Source organism: Elgaria multicarinata, chromosome 5 (genome assembly GCF_023053635.1).
Source record: "Elgaria multicarinata webbii isolate HBS135686 ecotype San Diego chromosome 5, rElgMul1.1.pri, whole genome shotgun sequence".
In the NCBI taxonomy this organism is placed as follows: domain Eukaryota; kingdom Metazoa; phylum Chordata; class Lepidosauria; order Squamata; family Anguidae; genus Elgaria; species Elgaria multicarinata.
The window spans coordinates 33,856,674-33,880,165 of NC_086175.1; the positions used below are offsets into that span (position 1 = coordinate 33,856,674).

The following is a 23,492-nucleotide window of genomic DNA, read 5'->3' on the forward strand; positions in this document are numbered from 1 at the left end:
GATGAGCATAAGAAACCCAGTCAGGTTTCCCCACAATGCAATGCCTGCAACATTCCCCACAATGCAAAGCAGGCATTGCATTGTGGGAAAATTGAAATGATAGGCATGCTGGTGAGTCCAGCTGCATGGGCCTATAACTCTTGAGAGCACTGCCATCAAGCCACCCAAATCGCTCGCTGTGGCCTGCCATCTGGCAGGGCCCAATGGCGTTTGCTGTCTGCCATTTGATGTGGCCCTGCTTTAAGAAAATTGTTGGTTTCTGTGTAGCTGTCTGTGTATTCTGTGAACGGCTGCAGAATCTTTCTTGCTCTAAATTGGGTTTTCATTATCACCTCTTCAGAGAGAACCATTTCCACCATTTGGCCAAGGCTCATTTGTGCCAATGAACATAGGCTTGGATGAACATAGCTAGCTTGGAAACATCTGAGTAGGCTGCTCCTAGGCATGCCTTATGTCTTGTTTGCCCCAAAACAGCACACAAGCAGACTAGACTAGAGCTTCAGTCTATTCCCAAGCTATAAAATGGAAGGCACCCAATCTCTAGAAGAGAAGTGTTACCTGGAAAGCATCTTTCTACTTCAGAAACAGTTGGTTGAGCTTCATGGGAATTGCAGTAAATGAGTCACCATCTTTAAGTGACAGGGGCTCCTTAAGAAGCCTTAAAGTGTTTATAAACATGTCCTATGACAGAAAAGAGTCAAGTATCCCACTCCCAGGGTGGTGGCTAAGGGCATTTATCACTGACTAGCATTCTTTAACTACCCAGCAAATTGCTTGGTACTACTGTTGTTTGAGTTCTTGCTTTGTAATTGCCAAAATATTGCCTAGGTTATTTTGTATATAGGTGGGATATACAATAATAAAAAAATAGTGTTTTGTCCTGTTTCCATCTCAGCAATGTCTCTCCCCCACCCTCCTGCTGCAGGCACAATCTTATCTTTGTAGTTCGAGGACCAACCTTGGTCATAAGGAATCTAAACCATTATAATGGTCCTAAATTTGCAAAAATGTTCATATTCTGGGTTTTTTCATTCTCTTAGAATCCTTTCTCATACAGGAATGGCATATCCATATCTTATTGCAGGAGATTTTGAGAAAGTATTGCTTGCGGTGAAATTCCCTGTTTTATTACAGTAAACAGTTGGCTGCCAAGTTTTGCAGGAAAAGTATTATTAACAATTTTATTTATTTATTTATTTAAAACATTTCTAAACCGCTTTTCAGGGCAGAAACCCTCACAAGGCAACTTACAACAGCTTATGTTAATTACATAATTAACATATTATGTTAATATTTTAACATAAAATATTAAAACTAATAAAGCAGCAATTAAAACAATAAAACCAACAATAAAACCAGCAGGAACTATGGTAATTATGATAGTTTGCCCTCATTGTGATCCACTAACAACTTTCTTTTGCAGTGATTGCATCACTGTAATCTCTCCTAGGACCCATCATATTTGGTTTTACTTTCTCTTTTTTGATTGAGACAACATTTTAAAAAATGGCCTTAAAGCAAATAGGCTTTCTGTTTGCTGCTTATTGGTAACTGACAAGGAACCAATAAGAGAATGCTGATCTTATCTAAAGATTCCTAGATAAGATCAGCATGTGTAATCCACCGAGGTATTAGTCTGAATGTGTTTGTGATACTACTACTAGCATTAGTAATATTTGGCTGGAAGAGTCTGCCATTTCAAAGAGGGCAACCTAGCTGACAACCTGTAAACTTTTATCCCATCTTTCTGAACTGGTAACCTGAATATTTTTTCTCAGTTCAGGTTAAAAAAAGCCTTGGTTCGAATTCTCCTCTAGCTTAAGAGAAGGCATAAGTGTTCAAAATAGTTTTTAGTTGTGGTGTAGTTGGATACTTGGCCAAACTAAAAATTGTATTAGAATTTGGAGTTTCTTCCTGCAGAGCAAATAGTGCACAGTTAGGCACATGGTGCCCTGATTGTATCTATTAGTTGAACAATAGTATATAAAAGATTGACTTGAGAACCAATGGTGAATTCACAGCTAGCAGCTTACTTTTTAGTTTTTTTGATGTTCAACTGTGTTAAAGGGAAACACTCCTTATAACCTAAGTATTTCTCATTTTTCTCAGTTTACATTTAAAGAAAAAAAGACATGCGAGCCTGTTTGTAAAAAAGTATATAATCCAAACAACCCAAAAGACAAGCAAAAACTGGAATTTCTGAAAAAGAGTATGCTACTGAACTATCAGCATCATTGGTGAGTTCACATTTAATTTTAAATGTCTAAGTTTAGTTTTAGCAGAAGATATAAAATATTAACATATCTGCATTTTATGATATGTGGATGTTACAATAGAAGCAATACTAATTTGCCTTGAAATGCTGAAACACAGGATTTTATCAATGCACAGGTAAAGCATGATCTAGCCAAATTAAGCATTTTAAAAGACCCAGGTTTTTTCAATGGGGAGAGAGTTAGGTATGTGTCAAGTTAACATGTGTGAAAAATGTAGGGATGTACTTTTCGTGTGATATTTAATTATTATTTTTCATTGCCAGTCTGTTTGAAGCCCTGGATTAGAACGTATGGGCAGAAAGTAGATCTGGATCTACTAGTAAATCATCACGTGATTTACTGTAAATCTGCAAGGGGCTCTGATTCCCAGTGGTTTAACAATAGCAACAACATAAGCCATATTTTTCTCATAAATTAGTCTGCTGTAGTCAAGAAAACTTTGGAGAAAAATAGGTGGAGTTTGTGTGTGAAAGGATTCTATGTGCATGCTCCAGTTCTGGTACTGAAAACCAGGCTTGGGAGATCTATTTTGGCCTGATTTGCACATAAAGCAAACCCATGATTTATTTAAACATGATTTGTTGTCCTACCCAGAGTTTGTCTGGCAGATGATCAAACAAACCGTGGCTTATTTTCTGAATCCCTGGTGTTTTTGTTTCCCCCCTCCTTTGCCTGTTCCCTTCCTGTATTGCAAATGCATTTGTGGCACTGTAGTACTGGTATGTAGAGCGGCTGGGATTTTTTTTACCACTCTTACCTGCTGCCTCTGTAGGCTGGCAAAAATCCCATGAATGACCCACAGTTTGTGGTTTGAATATAACAATAGCCAAAGTTAGAACAACACAGAGTTAGAACAACCCATGAAGCTGATTGGTGGGAGATTCAGGACAGATAAAAGGAATACTTCTTCACACAGTGCATTGTTAAAACTATGGAATTCACTACCACAAGGTGTGGTGATGACCACCAATTGGGATGGCTTTAAAAGGAAGTTGGATAAATTCCTAGAGGAGAAGGCTATCAAAGGCTACTAGCCCTGATGGCTGTGTGGAATCTCCAGTATTCAAGGCAGTAAGCCTGTGTACACCAGTTGCTGGGGAACATGGGTGGGAGGGTACTGTTGCACCATGTCTTGCTTTGTTGGTCCCTGGTTGACAGTTGTTTAGCCACTGTGTGAACAGAGTGCTGGACTAGATAGAATTTTGGTCTGATCCAGCATGGCTCTTCGTATGTTCTTATTTTATTTATTTATTTATTTATTACATTTTTATCTTGCCCTTTAGCCAAAAAGGCTCCCAAAGTGGATTACAATGACAGTCCCTGCCCACAGGTTTACAGTCTAATAAAACATGAGGCAAAAGGAAAGGGGATTGGGAGGGAGGAGGGAAAAAAGAACAGTCAGGCACTAGATTCTTGGTTGCAAAGTTCAGCGGGAGATGGACACAGTGGAAGGGCTGCTGCTTTCAGTCCCTTTGATGGCCTCATTACAGATCCAGTACCCAACCTCAACAACACTCATAGTCCTTCCATTTTTGTTGTATGGTTCAGTTAAAAATTATAATACAATACTTAGAGAACTTCCTTTATGAGACAATAAATGTAATATTACTATTGTCCTTTTATAGGATTGTGGACAATATGCCTGTAACATGGTGTTATGAAGTGGAAGACAACCAAAAGTTTTGCAATCCTGGTTTTCCCATTGGCTGTTACATGACAAAAGATGGTCATCCCAAAGATGCCTGCGTTATCAGTGTATGTTTAAAGCTATTTTTACTCATGCATGCAAAAATACTGTAGTGTATGTCTCTTTTTTTTTTGAAGTTTTTGGTTCACATTATTCCATTCTTTGTGAAAGCATGCTATTTTAGGAGCATGCTTTGACACCATCACAATTACAGAGTCATCCTTTTCAATCATTATTAATTAATAAACCTTTATATCAAACTTAACAACACAGCCAAATGCAGTAGAACATCACACTCTTCCTATTATTAAAGGAGTCGGTTAAAATAGACTCTCAGAACACACAAAATTTGCATGAAAGGGTGAACAGAAAATAAGAGATGTTGACTGAGTTCAAAGCAACATGATAACCAATGGTGGTTTAAATAGTTGACGATTATTTAACTCACCATGAGGTATCATATTGTGTGGAGTTAGTTTTTTTAACCAACAGTATGCTCTTCTTTCTTTTTCAGGCACAGCTACGAGGTGGAGTTTGGATTTGCTTCTGTTTTAGATTAATTGTGGCTTATTTTTATGTCCGAACTCAGACAAAGGCTATCATGTTTCAGCTTATTAAGCTGCGATATGATGAGCCTCTTTCACGTGCACACAGTCCCTTTGTCCATGTCTTTGCGTCATGAAAAATCAAACTATAATTAAGCACACCTTCCTGTTTTATATAAATAGGGAAACTATAGTTATCACCTTTGGAACAAGCCATGATATTTAATAACTTTAAATCATGTTTTAATATCATGGCTTGTTCTAAAGCAGAAAATTATCATTTCTCTGCTGAGATGAAACAGGAAGCTATGGTTAATTAGACGTTTCCTGATATGAAGGTTCACTTTGCAAAGGGAGGAGCAAAGAGAATGACCTGGTTCACATGTTCTGGCAAATCTGTGTACAAGCTTAAATAAGGGTGAAGTACAGAGATGTGCTCCCCTTTGTGGGCTCCTATCTTCCTGAAAGCAGGCTTTGAAAGACCACTACTTCTCTCTCTAGCCAATAATGGAGAGTCGGAATGGGGAAACTCTAGGCAAGATGAGTGAACATCTTGGTGCTTTCACTCTCTAAGATGGGGATGGAGAGGCTTCCAGCAGTTCCTTCTTTGTCTTTTATAAAGCTCACTCTTGGGTTTCTGCCAAGGTGGGTATAGCCAAAGGGAGAGTGCTGAATTTCTAAGCAAAAGTATAAAGATCTCTTTTAAAACCACTGGTTTACCTAGTCCAGTACAAGCGTACTCCAGCAATGGTTCTTCTGGGATTTTACACAAGTCGGGTAAAGGGAGTTCTCTTATAGCCAGTTAAGTATCTTCCCAAAAGCTTGAGTTCTGCTAAACGCAAATTCTGCCACTCAGTAACGTTCCAGGTCTTCAAAAGGGCGTTCAAGTTGAAAGTCATATTTTATGTTCTTGAAAGTTGTATATTATGTTCTTCTACCCTTACCTCTTTGATTAACCTTTTTCTATCTTTTTTCTGAAGTCGGAGTTCCGTGAACCTGATACTTTCTATATATTCAACCATGTGGACATCAAAATACTCTACCATATTGTAGAAAATGAAGCACCTAGTGTGAGGCTAGTAGCTGCTAAACTTGAACCAAAAAGGTGAGCATCCAGTTTTGTTACTATGAAATACACTATTTGGGGCTGTGCGGAGCAAATAAGATCTCTTGGTGGCAATCTTAAAACTGTGTTGAAAGATTTTAAGAAATCTTCACATACCAGCTACACTGAGCATCATATACTGTGCCAGGTAATAACGGTGGGTTACCCTGTGGTGGGTAATAACAGACAATACTTGTCGATGAACTTTTTTGTCACTGAATGTATATATATTGTTTCTTTGTTGTTGACCCAAAAGAAACCCATACAATCCGTTTAAAAATGTTCTGGGGAATTAATATTCATAATATGTTGAATAAAGGTCTTGGATCATAATAGTGATAATAGTGTAAGTTAAATATTTTTAAACTGCTAGTAATTTTGTCATTGTTTCTCCAGATAGTGGCCTAAAGTGTGTGCATTCTTACTGTTCATATAGCTGAGAATTAGCCACATTTCTGTTCTATTTGATAAAGCATCTTATGCTGTCTGAAGGCTCAGGTGCTCCTACACAATTATAAATTAATCCATAGCCAGAAATTGTATTTCTTGCTCTCTCTGGGATCTCTATTACAGCAAGATTCTACTATGCTCAACAGAAAAGTCTATCTGCTTATAAAACTAGAACACCTGGAAAACTCCATGTAGTTTTTTGTGAACCACCCAGGGAGCTTTGGCTATTGGGTGATATAAAAATGCAATAAAAATAAATAATAGCAATGTCTTATAACTTTTATCAGATATTAACCTTCAGACTTGCTGTACTCCAATTTTCCTGTGATATTCCATTATTGTCATGCCATCTGTTCATCTTGGGGAACTTCTTGATAGCAGGAGTGGTAATTATGTAACTTGAAGATCCATGAAGCCATCCAAAAATATTGTCTTGTTCATTTGTGTTGCTTTTACTTTCTTCTGTTTTGTAGGTATTTCTTCATAGGTTAACCTCTTTCTAGCTTACACATGAATCTGTCATTTCCATCTTTGTTTTTTTTAATTATTATTATTATTATTATTATTATTAGTTTCAAGCACACAAATGTTGACCATCCAGACTGCTCAGGACCACCTATGGATATAAGTAATGAAGCTTTTGATGGAACTATCCAAATTGCCTACACATATTCAGTTTCTTTTGAGGTTGGTCTGCTTAAAGCATTCCCTTTGGTTTTCTGCAGGATGTGTAATTTAGAAAATTCTAAGTATTTTAATGAAGTTTAATGTTAATGTTTAATGTTAATAGTGTGAAATAATAATGAAATCCTGGGTTAAGAAGTGTGGTTTATCTAAAATGGGATGGATAACCGACAGTCCTTGGCCTAGATTTTTGTGCCCCTCTGTTGCAAACAATTTGGACCTCTACCAAGAGTGATCTGCCCCTTTCCCAGAAGCTGATTGGATGGGGAGGAAGAGACAGAAAAGGGGATGGCCGACAGAGAAGGGCCGTTGGCCCACTGCTGGCTTTGGTTCTGTCCACCACTGCATGTGGGAATCCTGAGGAAATGTGGCCCTTGACAGAAAAACGGTTCCTTGCCCCAATCTAAAATTATGGATAGAGCTAACTAGGCGGATAACTCTTGTAGATAAGTAACGTTGCTTAGTTAGAATGCTTGAAATCTTAATAGATAATTTAGTACCCAAAAATGATAATAGTTGTGTAGCAGCAGAGTAACATGGTATGTGTGTATCAGTTTTACAGCATAATCTGAAAATGTTTACTCAGAAATAAGTTCCACTGTGTTTAGTGGGGCTTACACTCAGGTAAGGATTGCAATGAGAAGTCTGTTTATGCAGGGTGTAGTCTTCCAGTACCTTCTTGTCGTTTTAAGACACCTGTAGTGCTTGCCGAAATAAAGGATAGTCATACAGTATTGTGTCTAGAATATTTTAATGAAGCAATTCATTTATTCATTATTAGTACAAAATATGTTATAATTAATATTGACTTTCTGTTTGAGAGAGCTTGTATTTACAGCATTGAGCTGGGGTAACATGGTAGCTAAGAGACTGAGCTACAAACTAGGAAGTCTTGTTTGTGTCATTAACTACTCTCCCCCGCCCCGATCTGCAATATGGGAGATAATAATTCTGACTCACCTTACAATGTTGTCATAAGGATTATAATTAATAATACATGTGAAATGAACACTTGAAAGTACTATACAGATGAGGAGGAGAACTAGTTCTTCATGATGTTGAAATTGCCAAGAATCTTGATTGTTTTTTTGGTTTCCCTGAATCTAGTGATGATCTTGTGGGTTTCAATGAACTTAGGTCAAAAATACGTCAGAAGATGAAGGAAAAAAAAGTGATCCTAGAGAATGATTGATGCCGTATTCATTTTTCTTTGTTACTTTTCCATTTACAACGTAAAACACTGACAAAATGATTTACTTTTCAGGAAAATACGAAAATCAGGTGGGCATCTAGATGGGATTACATTTTAGAATCCATGCCCCACACACACATACAGTGGTTTAGGTAAGGGCAATCTTTTAATTTTGTAATTCAAAATTTTTGAGCACTTTTTTTTAAAATAAAGGATATTAATTTTAACAGCTGGTCATCTTGTTTCTTTGTAGTATTATGAATTCTCTGGTGATTGTCCTTTTCCTCTCTGGAATGGTAGCTATGATCATGCTAAGAACTCTACATAAAGACATTGCGAGATATAACCAGATGGATTCTACTGTAAGTGTTTCTTTTTTAGAAGCTGCTATTTCCAGTTGGTGAAGAATTCCTTAATATGCTCATGTGATTTACTGTGTTTTATCATTGGTTTTATTGTATTTGTTTTTATTACTTATGTTACCCTGGGAGCTTTGGCTATAGGGAAACTCATAAATTAAACAAATAATAAATCAATATTAATGTTTAGATCTGGTATGAATGACTTTCTTATCTGTATTGCATCTTAATAGCTTAATTTTGTCTCAGTGGTGTCCATTGGGGACAAATATAATTATTTTTCGTTTTATTCTATTTATTGATGTATTTCTTCCACCTGTTTCCCTAAAATGGAACTTCGGGCGGTAAACCGATCGAGATCAACAATATTTAAAAACCCCAACAACAATAAAGTTATAATAATAACAGTTCAGCCCACCTACTTTTATGGGGTTGGTGAGTCTAAAGTAATGCCCCAAATGACAACCAGAGCATGCAGGGGGGAACATATGGAACACTTCATACCATATATAATATCTCTAAAGGAAAACGGAGACACTCACTATTCTGTGGATGTGATTCCATTTCCATAGAAATGTATGTCAATGCGTTTATTAACAGGGAGTAGAACATATATTTTATTTTGTTTAAATTCCCATTTGATGGACAGGAAAGGAAGCTGAAGAGTGTGTGATTAGGTAAAGTGTTTCTCCTCTTCCCCTATTTTATAGCTTTCCAGCTTTGATAGAATTTATGAATTATACTGCGTCAAGAGCAGGCTCCTTGCCTCTTTGCTCCGTTTGTTAAATGGCGTCTAGTAGATAGGGTTTGGTTATAATTTCAAAGTTCTAGAATGTAAGTAAAGTAGTTGAATATACTTGCTGAAGGAAAAGAAATGATTAATAACTTCTGCCTCAGCCTGAGTGTTGAGAGCAGCTCATAGGGAAGTTTAAGATTTTTTTTGTGTACTTAAGATGGAACCTTAACTTTAAAATACAAAGCTTTCCTCCAGAGTATTTGAAAAACAAAATACTGCACTCTCATTGATATGACTTTTTGATTTCTGAGACATGACTTTTGGATGCACGGAGCGCTGGATATTTCATAGCATTGTTGTAGACTTAGCCAAATGGCTAGGGGAATATGTTATTTATTTATTTATTTATTTATTTATTTATTGTGAACCGCCCAGAGAGCTCCGGCTATTGGGCGGTATAGAAATGTAATAAATAAATAAATAAATAAATAAATAAATTAAAATAAATTTATTTGAAAATAGTACACAGAGGTTGCATCTGAAGAGGGGTGGATAGAGAAATAGAGATACTAACATAGAACTGGAAAATCTAACTATGTGAATAATCCTCCTACCGATATAATACACTAACTGGTTTATTTCTTTTTCAGGAAGATGCTCAGGAGGAATTTGGCTGGAAACTGGTTCATGGTGACATATTTAGGCCCCCAAGAAAAGGAATGTTGCTTTCTGTCTTTTTAGGCTCTGGGACACAGATCTTAATTATGACCTTTGTTACTCTATGTAAGTACAATATTAAGTAGATGTATGAGTAAAAGAGGACATCTTTATTTTAAAGCCTGTTGGTTTGGGTGATCAACAATGCTCAATGTGCTTGTGCTCCCTTCCTCTCTTCTCCCCTTGCATGTGAGCATTCCCCCCTCCTCCCAGTTTCAGAGATAATTATGTTTAGTATTGCATGTCTGCTAGTATTCTGTTGCAGGTATCAATGTGCAAACCTTTGTTTGACGATGGTTAATGACAGACAGTATACATGCAGTACAAACTATAGTTAGCTCCAAAACGGAAAGTGTAGGGGGGGGGCAGTGTGTGTGGGAGACTGTAGGGAGCTTTCAGAGTGGCTAGGGAATCAGGCAGCTTTCCATCTGCAGTGATCTTAAGTCTTCTTCTTCATTTCACTTCATTTAATTTCATTTCTATGTGGCCAGTTTACAACAATTCATAAAAATACAAATACAACATAATAAAAACAATATAAACAGCTAAAAACAATTTAAATAAAGGTTGTTTTTTTACAGAGCTGTCCTAAAACAGCAGATACATGAAATTACCAAAGTGAAAATCTGAAAGTTCTAGAAAAAATGAAGGCAAGCAGGGCCAGTCCATTGGCTCTGCTGAGAGAGCAGCTGCCTTTGGCTCGTCTTCTCCGTTAGCTGTCACCTGGCAGCAACTATTCCATCAGACTGCACTAGAGGGAGAGATGGGAAACGAGGCTGCTTAAGAGAGCAGCTCTTCTTGGCTTCTCTTTCCGAACTGTTTCTATCTCAGCTGGCCCTTATAAAAAACCTTGTAACTTTAAGAACTCATGCTTGAGTTTCCTTTTCCCCCCCCTTCCATCCCAATCCCTTTTCTGTCTTTGAGATTGTAAACCTGAGAGCAGGGATCTGTAAGCTTCACTGGCAACCCTTTCTGGCTGAAGAGCTGGATAAAAATGCTTTCATTAACAAATAACAGTATTGTCTCATCATTCCTAGTAATTGTGCACATTAGATATGGATACGATAACGGTGTAAAGCATGCACATCTTTATGCACCCCTTAAATTCTGTTTCTCTGGTTTTTGCAGTCTTTGCTTGCCTGGGATTTTTATCACCTGCAAATCGTGGGGCATTGATGACTTGTGCCGTGGTCTTGTGGGTGCTGCTTGGAACCCCAGCAGGTTTTGTTGCTGCCAGGTTCTACAAATGTAAGTATAAAAGTTTATTTAATGTGACAGCACTTAAGTTCATTAGTCTAAATTATCATCACAGCAGTGATTTTTCCCCTAATTCTGTTTGCCTTCTGGGCAAAATAGAGAAATGTTTAAGACTAAAGAGAGACTACATGCAGGTTTAGATTGTTCTTATGCTACTGAACTTTCAAATTGGCTATTGTATGAAATCTAATGTCAGTTGCTTTTACCTATATTTTCTCAAAGGGAATGGGGAGAGGGGGTAACTGACATAATATTGATAGGGAAATCAGATTGTTGTTAGCTTTTGAAATTGCTTTGTGTTTGTTATGCAAAGTTCGCTTTTGCTTCTTTTGCCTTTGTTTTCATGTACTTGAAAAGAAAATAAGTGCCACATTCAGTTAAAAGTATAGTCAGCTTTACTGAGCATATAAATTATTGTGCATTTTGATTTTTGTATGTATGGAGTACAGTATACACTGTGCATTGGATTTGTACACTGCCTATTGAATCCAAGGTTGTATAAGCCATTTTGAGTGAACTGGTTGAGTCTGAGCATTAGTCAGTGAATAAAGTAACATAACACTTTTTGGGGTAGGAATATTAAATAAAGATGAAACTATATGATATGTAGACATACACACTTCATACCATGTTAGAGACTTGTATTTTGCAACAATAAATTAGCACTAATTTACTCAGACAAGTGAAAGAGCTATCTTTTTATTAGATTTTGACAAAGTTGAAGGCTGAAATATCATTTCTCTTTCCTTAGAGTTCACAGTAATTCAAATGCCCACCTAACCTGTTCAAATAAATCTGTGTCTGTATTTGACTGGTGCTGTCTGTTTTGGGTTTATTTCATGCAGCATTTGGGGGTGAGAAATGGAAGACAAACGTTCTGCTGACAGCCTTCCTTTGTCCTGGGTAAGATAATTTCTGGGATTACAGTTAAATTATATCCATGATAAGCTTAACTAAGGCTTGTAATTTTTCAGTAACATTATAATGTGCCAGAGCTATACACGGGTTGCCCTTTCCCCCCTGCTCTCTCTCTCTCTCTCTCTCTCTCTCTCTCTCTCTCTTTTTTTGATAAACCTTGTTTACGTTTGTCATGTGAAAAGTTGATTAAGCAGTACCAACGTGACTGGAGTACTTTTTAAGCAGGGTTGCTCTTCATTGATGCTTGGGTTTACTCCTTAGGCTGCTTCTCAGACCACACTGTAGTTGGTCTCATGTGGTGTCATATATTGTACAATCCCTATGTTAAATCTTTTTGCTTAATCACAGCAAGCAGTCATCCCCTGAAGTGTAGTTAAGACAGACATATAGTTGGAGCTATTTAGTTGAAATGTCAGCTCCTGCTGGAGTTCAATCCTGTTAGATTAAGGAAGAAAGGCTTGCTTGACCTCTTTGCCTGATATTTTCTGTATGTCACCTGGTCTTAACGTTAAGCTGGACATACAGTAATATGATTTGAAATTAATCAAGTGTGAGTTATTACTTAAAAATTATTGTCTCTATTTTAGCGTTGTGTTTGCAGATTTCTTTATCATGAATCTGATTCTCTGGGGTGAAGGCTCCTCAGCAGCCATTCCATTTGGTACTTTGGTTGCTGTTCTGGCCCTCTGGTTTTGCATATCCGTGCCGTTGACATTCATTGGGGCCTACTTTGGTTTTAAGAAGAATGTAAGTTATTTGTCTTTACTAATATGAGTATAAAGTGCAAGAAATATTTTTTCTCATATTTGACCTGCCTGAAAAAGAAACGCTGTCAATATTGTATTGAGCACTTGAGTTGTATATATAAAACATGAGAATGCAGCTGCACAAATACTTGACCTTGGCCAGCTTCAACGCAAACAGAACCATTCTGAATGTGGCAAATATGGGGCAAAAAATCTCACAGGTGTGTTGGAGTCTTTGGTTCTAGATTTACCTTGAATTTCCTTTGTTATAATAGTACATATAACTGTAAACTATTTTGAGTAAGTTCTTGTTTCTTGTTCATATTTAGTAGTAAATATGGTTTAAAATGCTTAGGAATTCTCCTTTTAAAATATCTTTAAAGGCTATAGAACATCCAGTTCGTACTAATCAGATTCCACGTCAGATTCCTGAACAGTCTTTTTATACTAAACCATTCCCTGGCATTGTGATGGGAGGCATTCTACCCTTTGGATGTATCTTCATACAACTTTTCTTCATTCTTAATAGCATATGGTAAGCGTATGTATTTCTTGAATGTTTCATTCCCTCTAATGTACTATCACTTCCTGCTTCTTCTTTTTTTTTAAAAAAAGAGACCTTGCACTTCCCCTTGAACTTTTTACTGTTTCCTTTGTTTCTCAGTGGTATTGGCCACTCTGCTTTGATGCCATGGAAAGCCTATGTTACCTCTGCAAGTATGTCAACTGCCTGGCCATAGGCTTGTGAGACCCTTGGACATAAAAATGCCTTATGCAGACCTTGGGTATTGTGGCACCTCTGACTGCCATTGTTTCTAGTGCTGTGATATGGCACAAAGCCTTGCAGCCTTAGGTTAGACTGTTTTAGGGAGAGCCGTCTCTGTCTCCATATTCTAAAGTTCATGGGCAACTTTGAGTGAAATTGAACATTGGAGTGGTATTACGTCATAGTCCCATGAATAATATCATGTGGGTGAAGATTTGTTTGTGCAGTTTCCATATATTTTCCTAGAATCAGACATGCAGTGCTTACTGTTCGCAAGATGGAATGGCTAGGTAAGCCCAATGTTTGCAGCATCTTAAACTGCACTAGTCTGACGTTTTTACATTTAAACTTCTGTTTTCTAGGTCTCATCAGATGTATTACATGTTTGGCTTCTTGTTTCTGGTGTTCATTATTCTGGTTATCACATGTTCTGAGGCTACTATCCTACTTTGCTATTTCCACTTGTGTGCAGAGGTAAGCCTACAGAATGTATTTTCACGAGATAATACTCCATGTTTTCTCTCTGGGATTTAAACAAAGTACAAAATGGATCCTATCAATGGCTTGGATTCCAAGTTGTTGTTCTGTTTGTACAAGGTGGGGGCATTTCTGGAACCCCTCCCACCAGCTGCAACCCCTTCATCAGCCTTCCTCAATCTGGTAACCCCCCGGGTATGTTGGATGACAATTCCCATCATTCCCAGACAGCCTGGCCAGTGATCAGGGATTGTGGGAGTTGTAGTCTGAAACATGGAGTGCACCAGGCTGCCTGCCCCATGTGTTACAGCCTTCCAGTAAAATTATATTCACTTTTATTGAGGCTACATCTAAGTCTGTGGTGTTGATTTTGGATATTAGTGGTTACTTTTATTATTTTACTTGTTTTCTAGTTTGATATATGTCATTTCAAGTAGAGCTAAGCTAATTTTTTCTGAAGCTCACAGTTCATATTAAATGGAAATATTTTGAGGAGTAGGAATTTTTCTCCAAAGGAGCAGCATTCCTTGGGGGGGGGATGTCTCCTTTTTCAGAGAAATTAGGACCCCTCTCTCTCATAGCAAAGCACTTAACTTGAAGTGGCCATTGCAAGGGCGGGGGGGGGCATGTGCAGAACCTGGTTGTGATCCTCCCCCTCTCTTACCATGATAGAAGATGGATGGTGTTCTGCATGCTCCGCATGTGAGGTGACCACTATCGTTTCTGTTTTGCTGCCCTCCCTTGAAAGAGTGCTGGGGCGGGGCAGGGGGTTGCAGGAAGTGTATTGATTTGCAAAAAGCTTCCTCCACCACCACCAAATTTTGCTCCCGTCTTATTTGTAAGGTTGCTTGATTTCTTCATGTTTCAGGACAATATGATATATATTCAAGTTATGTTCATTGACATAAATGTCAATGTAATGCATAATATATCATGTAATACTTAAGAAAAAATAATAATAAACTTTTGCTGGCTATTAAACTGTTGCTTGTGCCTAGGAATCCGAAATACATTTTTACCTTCAAATATACTAAAAATATGCCCATCTGCCATTGGGGTCGAGTGTCTACTTATGTATGCTTTTTGTTAACTTTGATGCTAAACCCTTCTCACTGTCCATGATGTTACTTATATATATATGGTAACTACTGCTGCAAATGAAATGTGTCTGGTGGAATAGTACTAGAAAACAGACTCCATGGTTTCAATGGGGTATATGCTGACCCTGTTGTATGCTGCAAGTAAATTCACATCTGGACCTCAGTACATTCTGTCTGTGTAATCTCTTAGAACTTTGCTTCGTATATAGTACCTGCTCTGAAATAGAACCATGTCATGGTTGAAAGGGGGCTGAGGCCTGTTACTGTGTTTGTATCTACCAGAAGTGCATCTGTATAGTGTTTCATTAATCTAAATATACATTTCCAAATTATTTCTTTTTTTGCAGTGATTATCTTTTACATTTCCAAATAAAGGAATATTCAACATAACTTTATTATAGGGCCTGAAATTACATAGTAACAAGAACAGACAGAAGTAGCAACTCACTGACTGGGTTCAGACAGCGTGACAACCGATAGTCAACGGTTGGTTATTTAACCCATCGTGGGTTATCATGTTGTGTGGCAGGAGTTTTTTTAACTAGCTGTTGTGTTGTGTGGAGGGCACCGTTGATTATTTCCTCGGCCACCATTGGTGATTTTGTCAGCCACAGTGTTGTAAGGCAAGACTGGTCAAAGCAGCAGCTGCTGCTCTAGTCCAGCCGGCAGGATAGATTTTCGGCATAAATGGCTGGTGGGATACTAGTGAGAGGACTGAAGAGGGGAGAGAGGATGGGAGATGAGTTAGTCAACTCAGTGTGGACTAATAGTCAACTCAATGCTGATCCTAATCCACACCACGGTTGATTATTATCATGTTGTGTTGGGAGTACCTCCTAGATAAACAATTGTTGAGTTGATTATTACCCCACTGTTGACTATTGTGTTGTCTGAATACAGCCTGAGTAATAAAGCTTTATTTTTTTACATCTTGGGACTTTGTCTCTCTGTTTCACCGTGTGATTTTGGATATTTAGCAGCTTTGTGTGATTTAGGACTTGAAATATGAAATATCCAGTCTGTGCTGCATTGATTTGTGGCACAATATGTCTAGAAGCATTACTAACTTTTACAATCATCTCCATCTTTGTTCTAGGACTACCACTGGCAGTGGCGCTCGTTCCTAACCAGTGGCTTTACTGCTGTTTATTTTCTAATATATGCAGTGCACTATTTCTTCTCCAAACTTCAAATTACGGGTACAGCAAGCACCATTTTATACTTTGGCTACACCATGATAATGGTATTGATCTTCTTCCTTTTCACAGGTAAATTTTCATGTATTTCAGTACTGAGAATTTAGTTTATTGTGCCTTCACTGTAATAACATTCTCAGTTATTTTTCAGATTTTGCACAGAATATCCTTTTCTCTAGAAGGACAGTTTTGGTAAAGTTGAGTCTTCTACTTTTGTGTACTGATACTGTACATTGGGAGTCTCACTGCCTCCCTAAAAAAAATCATAAATTGTGTACAAGAGGGAAAAGCTTTATATCAAGGGGTACATAGTAAATTTCATTAGGCTAGAATGAGATCATTCTAGCAACTTATCAAAATTACATACGCAGACCCCAAAGGCATCTAGCATCCTCTGTCAAGTAGATATAAAAGCTAAAAAGAGAAACTCATAATTGTTGTATCAAAACTATTATATTGCTGCTTACTCATCTGTTAAAAATGGTCAGCCTCAAGAAGGGTTTTGACGGTACCCTGCTGCTATGTCAGTGTAGCACATGCTTGGGGCACTTGCTTCTCACACTGCATTCCGGGTCATTGATCTGACGCAGCAGGCGAAATACTGGGAGCTATGTGACAAATCTGACTCACAGCTGGGCCCATAACAGTGTCTCAGAGTAAATGAGTCAGTTAACATCAGTGGCTTAGCTAGTCTGAAAAAAAATAACATGATATCATTCACAATGCTTACTGAAATATTTCATAGTGAATGCCTACCACCACCAAAAGAAGATACATTAAATTCTTGGATTATAACTTGTCATATAAAAGTCTCAACAATAAAAGGGAACAATGATTAGTCATCTACATTGTCTTAAAATGTTATACATTCATTAACAAAACTTTAATTACATCAAAACAAACTTCAAATAACTATTTTAAAAAATACCTTAAATGTCCATCTATACATACATTTTGTGAAGAAGCTCTCAAACGCATAAAATCAATGGCAATTGCCAAACAAGTTTCAACTGCTTGGCACTTTATATCTTCGAAGGGGTGGGTGTGTCTTTAAAAGTAGCATTCCTTGTCGATTTATTAAAGCAGCTGGTTATCTTCCAGCCACAAGTAAGTTATCAAACGATGTTCCACTTTCCAATAACAATGAGTTATGGAAAGCTGTACTGTAGTAAATGGCCTGAGGTTATATGGGACTTATAATCAACCAAAAATTATGCCTGGTTTATTGTACTTCCTCAGCAACAAAGATATGTACTGTACATATTTACCATAAGAACTTGAAACGAACAATAGCCAAACAAAAACAACCCATCCTACTTGAACCAGGAAGCACCTACTTGCCTCTGGTCTTTCTCCCATTGACCTGGTTCACAAATAACAAGAACCCAAGAATTTCCCCATGGGGCTTCTTGTTGTGGTGGCCGCTGCCATTTTCAATAACAAGGTGCAGCAAGGCTGGTTCTTTTTATGTGCGGATCTAGCAAGGGTGTATTGCTGGTGTGATTGGCAAGCCACTGAGAAGCCATAGGTTGTTTTAGGGTTGCAGGTGGCTTGTCAGTCACCCCATCAGCTCATCCTCACCAACTTTGCATGTAACGAGAAGCTACAATGCACCCCTGCCACACCCGGAATATTCAGAATGGTGGTGGTCATTATGACAAGAAGCCCTGTGGGGAAATTCACCCATGGTGGCGTCTCATAACATGCAAATAGGGCCATTGTCTATGGAATGGTTAGCATACTTGGCAACACCCACTGTGGCTTAAATAAGCGGCATGTTGCAGCCACGATGGTGAATATTCACGCTGCATTGCGTGGTTGTTGCAGCTTTTTGTGATCAGGTCATGGGTTCTGGGTGGCTTGCTACCCATGGCAACAAGCTACCCTGCTTGAGTTTTCACGTTACAATAAGCTCCAGCAACTGCCCGCTGCGGCTTGAATATTCACAGTGGTGGCTGACCCACACTGCAACCCACTGTGGCTTTTTGAAGCCATGGTGGGCACTGGTGATTGTGCAAACTGGGTCTTCATCTTACTTCTTCTACAGAGCTAATCCCCTATTGATAGAGTTTAAGATCCTCTGCAGTTACGTCTTCTAGGGAGGAAGTAGGACTACATCTGCTTCCTAGATCACATAAAACTGTGATTGGCCAGCAAGCTCCTTTGCAAACTTTTCTTGTTGATATAAGTGGCCCAGCTTATTATATTATATAAGCGGCTGGGCCACTTATACCATCAAGCTTCCTGAACCTTAAAGCAAAAAAAGTGACTTTCTTCCATTTTTCAAATATGTGACTGCCAGGAAAAGCAGTTTGTGCCTCAATGTGATGGATGCAAATTCATTAAAGCTGCAGTCCTATGTAGAAATGTGAAGGCCCGGAAAAAAACTGGAAAAATTCGGGGGGGAAACATCCCCCCCCCCCACGTTTCCCCCTGAAACTCCCACCCCCCAAAATGAAGAAAAATGGATTATGGAATGTTTTATTTTAGCATGATGAATAAAATATTTAAGATAGTCTTCATATATTTACTTATCCAAATGATATCTAAAAACTATGTACAGTATCAGATTGTTAGAATTTCTGAGCACCAAGGACAAGCAAGTCCTAGGTTGCAAACTGATACTACAACGCTCAAATGCAAGAGCACGATGCATTTCTGCCTCTAGGGGGCACCGCCATTGCAGCAGCGACTGAAACTGATAGTGATAGCTATAGCTCAGGAAATGAGTGATTAAATATCATGCATATTCATTGAATTTTGGTCCCCCCTTTTTCTCAGTTCTTTTTATGGGAATGGGTGCTTTATGTCCGCTTGACACTGTGGAGGAGTAGCAGACCCATAAATATTTTTCTTTGTTATTAATGTTGATGTTTTCTTCTGGTTTTTTTTTAATGTTTTGCTTGCTCCTCATAAACTGGCAAAAACAAAGAGGTTCCTTACAGTTCAGATGTTCCTTATACCGTATTTCTTCGATTCTAAGGCACACTTTTTTTCTCTAAAAATGGGGTGCGTCTTAGAATTGTGAGTGTGTTTATTATTTCTTAGAATCAAAGCTTTTTTCTGTTGGTGGTACTGAAATTAGTGTGTGTCTTACAATCGATGGCGTCTTAGAATCAAAGAAATACGGTAGTTCAGAAGCTTGTAGCTCCATTTATTTCCCCAAAAAAGTAAAAATTTAAAAGTAAATTTAATTTGTAATAATTGCTTAAATCACTGTACTTTTAATATACCAAATGTGATAATTTTATGCCAAACCAACTTGACATAATTGCATTTTATGTTCCTAAAGTAAAAAAGGGACTTTCAATCTGTAAAAAGTGCCAATATTGCATTTTTTCAATTTTTCTGAAAATTTCCGTGTTTTTTCTATGAAATTTTACATCTCTAGTCCTATGTACACTTCTTTGGGAGTACGATTCTTTGAATTCAGTGGGATTTAATTCTGAATTGATATGCGCAGGATGGGACTTTATAGTTTATATTTTCATTGTGTGGAGAATAAAGGGGAGAATACTCTCACTTAGAAATAGGTTGAAAGATCTCTTCATAAGTTGTGAATAGGTACAGTCTGCCTTGAATTCCAAGTCTTTACTCTACTGTAGACACTAATATGAGTACAGGGATAGGGATAACTAATATTTAATCTTACAGTGATTTGGGATAAGAAAAAAAAAGTCCAGACAATTGGCTTCCCTTTAAAAAGCAGTATTGTCGAGGCAAAAATTTGGTAGCCATTCTTACATAGCAGCTGTTCCTGCATCCACACCTGCCAACCAACTACGGTATAAAATGAAGAATGCATCTACACAGTGGTGGGGGCCTTCCCATGCCTCTGGTTCAGTGCTGCACTTCTAAATAAGATTCCTGAAAGAATGGGTAGAGTGTAAATGTTAAACATATCTTTTCATGAAGGCAGCACAAGCACAATGGTGCAAAGCGTGAGTTTACGTTTGTATTAGATACTGTACAAGATCCATTAAGTTGTGTTCTAGATTGCAATGGAACATTTTTGGTGTGTTTTTGATTATTTTATTTTGATGGTGTGTTTTTGATTATTATTTGTAGGAACAATTGGATTCTTCGCGTGCTTTTGGTTTGTGACCAAAATATACAGTGTGGTAAAAGTTGATTGAAGAAATTGACATATAAAATGCAGGAGCTATCAACCTAATTTAAAGACATGCTCTTGGGGAAGAATTTAAGCTTTATCTGAAGTATTGACTTCTGTACTTCATGAGTGATACTGAACATACATTTTTCTCACACTGAAGCATCTGTATTGTAACTTTGCAATCTGTTTTCACTTGGGTGTTCTTAATGAAGGTTGAACTTAAATATTGTATGCATTTGTAAATATTGCTATACTAGAACTTTTAAATTCTAATGACAGGCTAGAAGTACTGCATTAAAGAATTCAATGATACTTCTACAAGTATGGTTGTAAATATGGTTTTCTAAGTTTGTTGGGTGGGGTTAATTATTTTTTCCAAAAGAAATAACTAGTTTCTATCATGATTTTGAAGGTTTACTCAGTGTTTTTAATTTGAATTGTTCTGTTTTACATTGGAGCTATGGCCATAAATTCTTCTCCCTTTATTTCTGTGACTTCATTAGGTTCCAGTGATGTGTTAGCCCTTTAAACTACGTGCCTCTTGAGTCTTGGAATCTTTATATTAATAATCTTAATACTGTACACATTTTCAGTGGATTATTACATATTATAAATACATAAAATTCTGTAAATACAAATATATTGACAGGTTTTAAAAATATGTAATTATTTTATTGTGTGTTAAATTCTAGGTTGACTGTTTGTTAATTTGTTCCATACTCATAAATGTAATACTCTTGTACTTCATAAGAGTGGCATTTCATAACTACCCTGCAGTGTCAGTCCTAATTCACTAGTATAACTGGAATTAAAAGACTGGATAATATGTTGAAAGGATCTGCATACATATAAGCAAGTTATTCTGCCAAGTGTGTTCTCAACAGATTTTAATGATGCATATTATGTAGAATGGATTATGGTTTTGTCCTTTTGTCATATACAAGCAGAAGCACTGCTCACTTCATGTTAATAGAGAGTTTCAATTTGCTAGACATAGAATTAAAATTAATCAACATGCTTCTTTGAAAATTGCAATGGAAACATGTTTAAAGTGGTGGTGTTTGAGTTTAGTGGTTCACCTGCTTGTAGTGCCTGCATGTTCTCTACAAGATCATACCTGCTACCATGTAATTGCACGTTTGGGGCTCAGAAGTTACAGTAACAGAAAGGAACCTAAGTTTTTCTAATACTCTTTCTAAAGATCATAAACTAATTATGCTTGAATATTAAAATCCAATAAAATATCTTTTGTTAATAACTTACAATTTTTAATTTGGTCTTATAAACTGAAATTTATGCTGTTAAGTAAAGCAAGGGTCTGTTACAAATGGCAAAAGCAAATTACGTTGCAAATGTATGTTTTCATTTAACTAACAGCCAATCTCATTCTTCGCTGTGTAGTATAGGACTTCCCACTTGCACAAAACATCACTGGATCTAAGCCCCTTCCTTTGGGTTTGGAGCAAATCCTGGGAGAGGTTTCTATTAAAAATGGCATGCAGGAAAAATACTAAAAGCCCAATTAAAAAATCTAGTCAAACAACATCAAGCATCAGTGAAATACCAAAACAGGCCCCATGGGCATTACCAAATAGATGTATTTTGATGATGCATCTGAATGCAAACAATGAGGAGGCTTGATGGACTACCCTTTCAGAGGAAACTCCAAAGGACAGATGCCGGTCTTGAAGAGAGTTGTGGCTTCTGGCTTCTCACCCTTCCAAGAAGAGAGAAGGTGGGTGTCATGGCTGAAGGTCTTGCCATTCACAGCTTTAAAGGTAGGAACTAGTGCCTTGAAGTGAACTGGCAGCCAGTTCTTTTCACATTGGAATAATACATGTCTACTACCTACTCCCAATCAACCACATTTTGGACCAGCTACAGCTTCTTTTACATTGTTTGGTACTCACAACTGTGCTGTTGGCGGGGCAGTGTATGGTAGAAACCCAATTTTTGAGAATAAACGAGAGCATTTTAATTAACAAGAATTGTCTTATATTAAAAAAACAATGTTTTCACACGCTGTGGCTCCCGTTACAAATAGCAAGATGGCATTTGAACTAGGTGAGGAGTTCCTGCTGGCAAGGCTAAAAGTTGCACAGCCAATGGTTTTCTAGGGGCTATCCCTGCAGTCCTTAACTTTTGGTTTGGGCAAGCTTGGTATTCCGTTCTTTAAAAAGCGGCAGAGCTACATTGTTCTTCATCCCTACCTGCTTCCTGAGTAAGGTGAACAGACACAATATGGTAGCATGTTGTGCTGTTACTTTCATTTTTAAAACAACAACCTATTCATGCACAGACAGAATAAAGCAAGGCTGAGGAACAGTTTTGGGGTGGGGCTCCCCCAAATGACCCACCCGTCTCTTTGTAAGTTGGATGACATCAAGGGATGTGATCATGCCCCTGATGTCATCCAATCCCTGCTGCTTTGGTCTTGGACTTGCTTCACTGTCGACAGACTTTCCCTACAGCAAAACTGTCAGACTCCATGTTGTTCATGCCTGCTTTGTCTGCATTACGTCCTCCACAATGGAGTAAGATGCAGTGTGGGAAAGTCTTTAGCTTCATGTGCTGTGCAAATGGACTTAAACAGTGCTGGGAAGTGCAGCTCCTCCCAGTGCCAACCAAGTCTCCACATCCCCTGTCCACATCCATACTGATATCTATGATCATCATTGCTCGCAGAGGTGGCAGGCAGGATAGCCCTGGCTGTTAGCTTTGGTCACAGATTGGAGGTGACAGCAAAGATTTCTCCAGGGGCCGGGGGAAGGTGCCATGTGGGTAAGTTGCCAGCTTCGTGCACCGTGTGTTCCCATAGGGGCAAGATCTCAAGGTGATTTGGATGTGGACTACAACTCCAAGATGCCCCTGCCAGCATGGACAGTGGCAGGACTACTGGGAGTTGAAGTTCAAAAAAAATATGAAGATGCATCTTCTATCTACTGCTGTCTCCCTGTGCTCGTTCCTTTTCTATCCTGTCTCAACAGACAGTAGCAGCCTTTGGCCAGGGTTTATTTTGGAGTTGTGTATATCTTTGTTAATTGGTAGTCTAACATACACAGCAGTACCCTAAAGTATGTTTCTGAGTGAAAGAAGGTTGTGTGACAAATGAAACTAGAGACACTGGCCTATAAGTTGACTGCCAATTGGATTTTCTCCTATTCCAG

General features: G+C 38.0%; 1 protein-coding gene across 1 annotated transcript in view; it reads left to right on the plus strand.

Moving 5' to 3' along the window:
* The window catches only part of TM9SF2 (transmembrane 9 superfamily member 2), a 29,973-nt gene extending 8,390 nt beyond the window's left edge, over positions 1–21,583 (plus strand). The window contains exons 4-17 of the mRNA XM_063126099.1: positions 2,110–2,237; positions 3,902–4,031; positions 5,489–5,613; positions 6,636–6,750; positions 8,012–8,091; positions 8,193–8,301; positions 9,685–9,817; positions 10,880–10,999; positions 11,854–11,911; positions 12,514–12,673; positions 13,056–13,207; positions 13,801–13,912; positions 16,112–16,283; positions 20,280–21,583. Of these exons, the coding sequence (XP_062982169.1) occupies positions 2,110–2,237; positions 3,902–4,031; positions 5,489–5,613; positions 6,636–6,750; positions 8,012–8,091; positions 8,193–8,301; positions 9,685–9,817; positions 10,880–10,999; positions 11,854–11,911; positions 12,514–12,673; positions 13,056–13,207; positions 13,801–13,912; positions 16,112–16,283; positions 20,280–20,347 (1,662 nt within the window). The 3' untranslated portion in view covers positions 20,348–21,583. The remainder of the gene's footprint in view (positions 1–2,109; positions 2,238–3,901; positions 4,032–5,488; positions 5,614–6,635; positions 6,751–8,011; positions 8,092–8,192; positions 8,302–9,684; positions 9,818–10,879; positions 11,000–11,853; positions 11,912–12,513; positions 12,674–13,055; positions 13,208–13,800; positions 13,913–16,111; positions 16,284–20,279) is intronic.
* Positions 21,584–23,492: the final 1,909 nt, after the last annotated feature.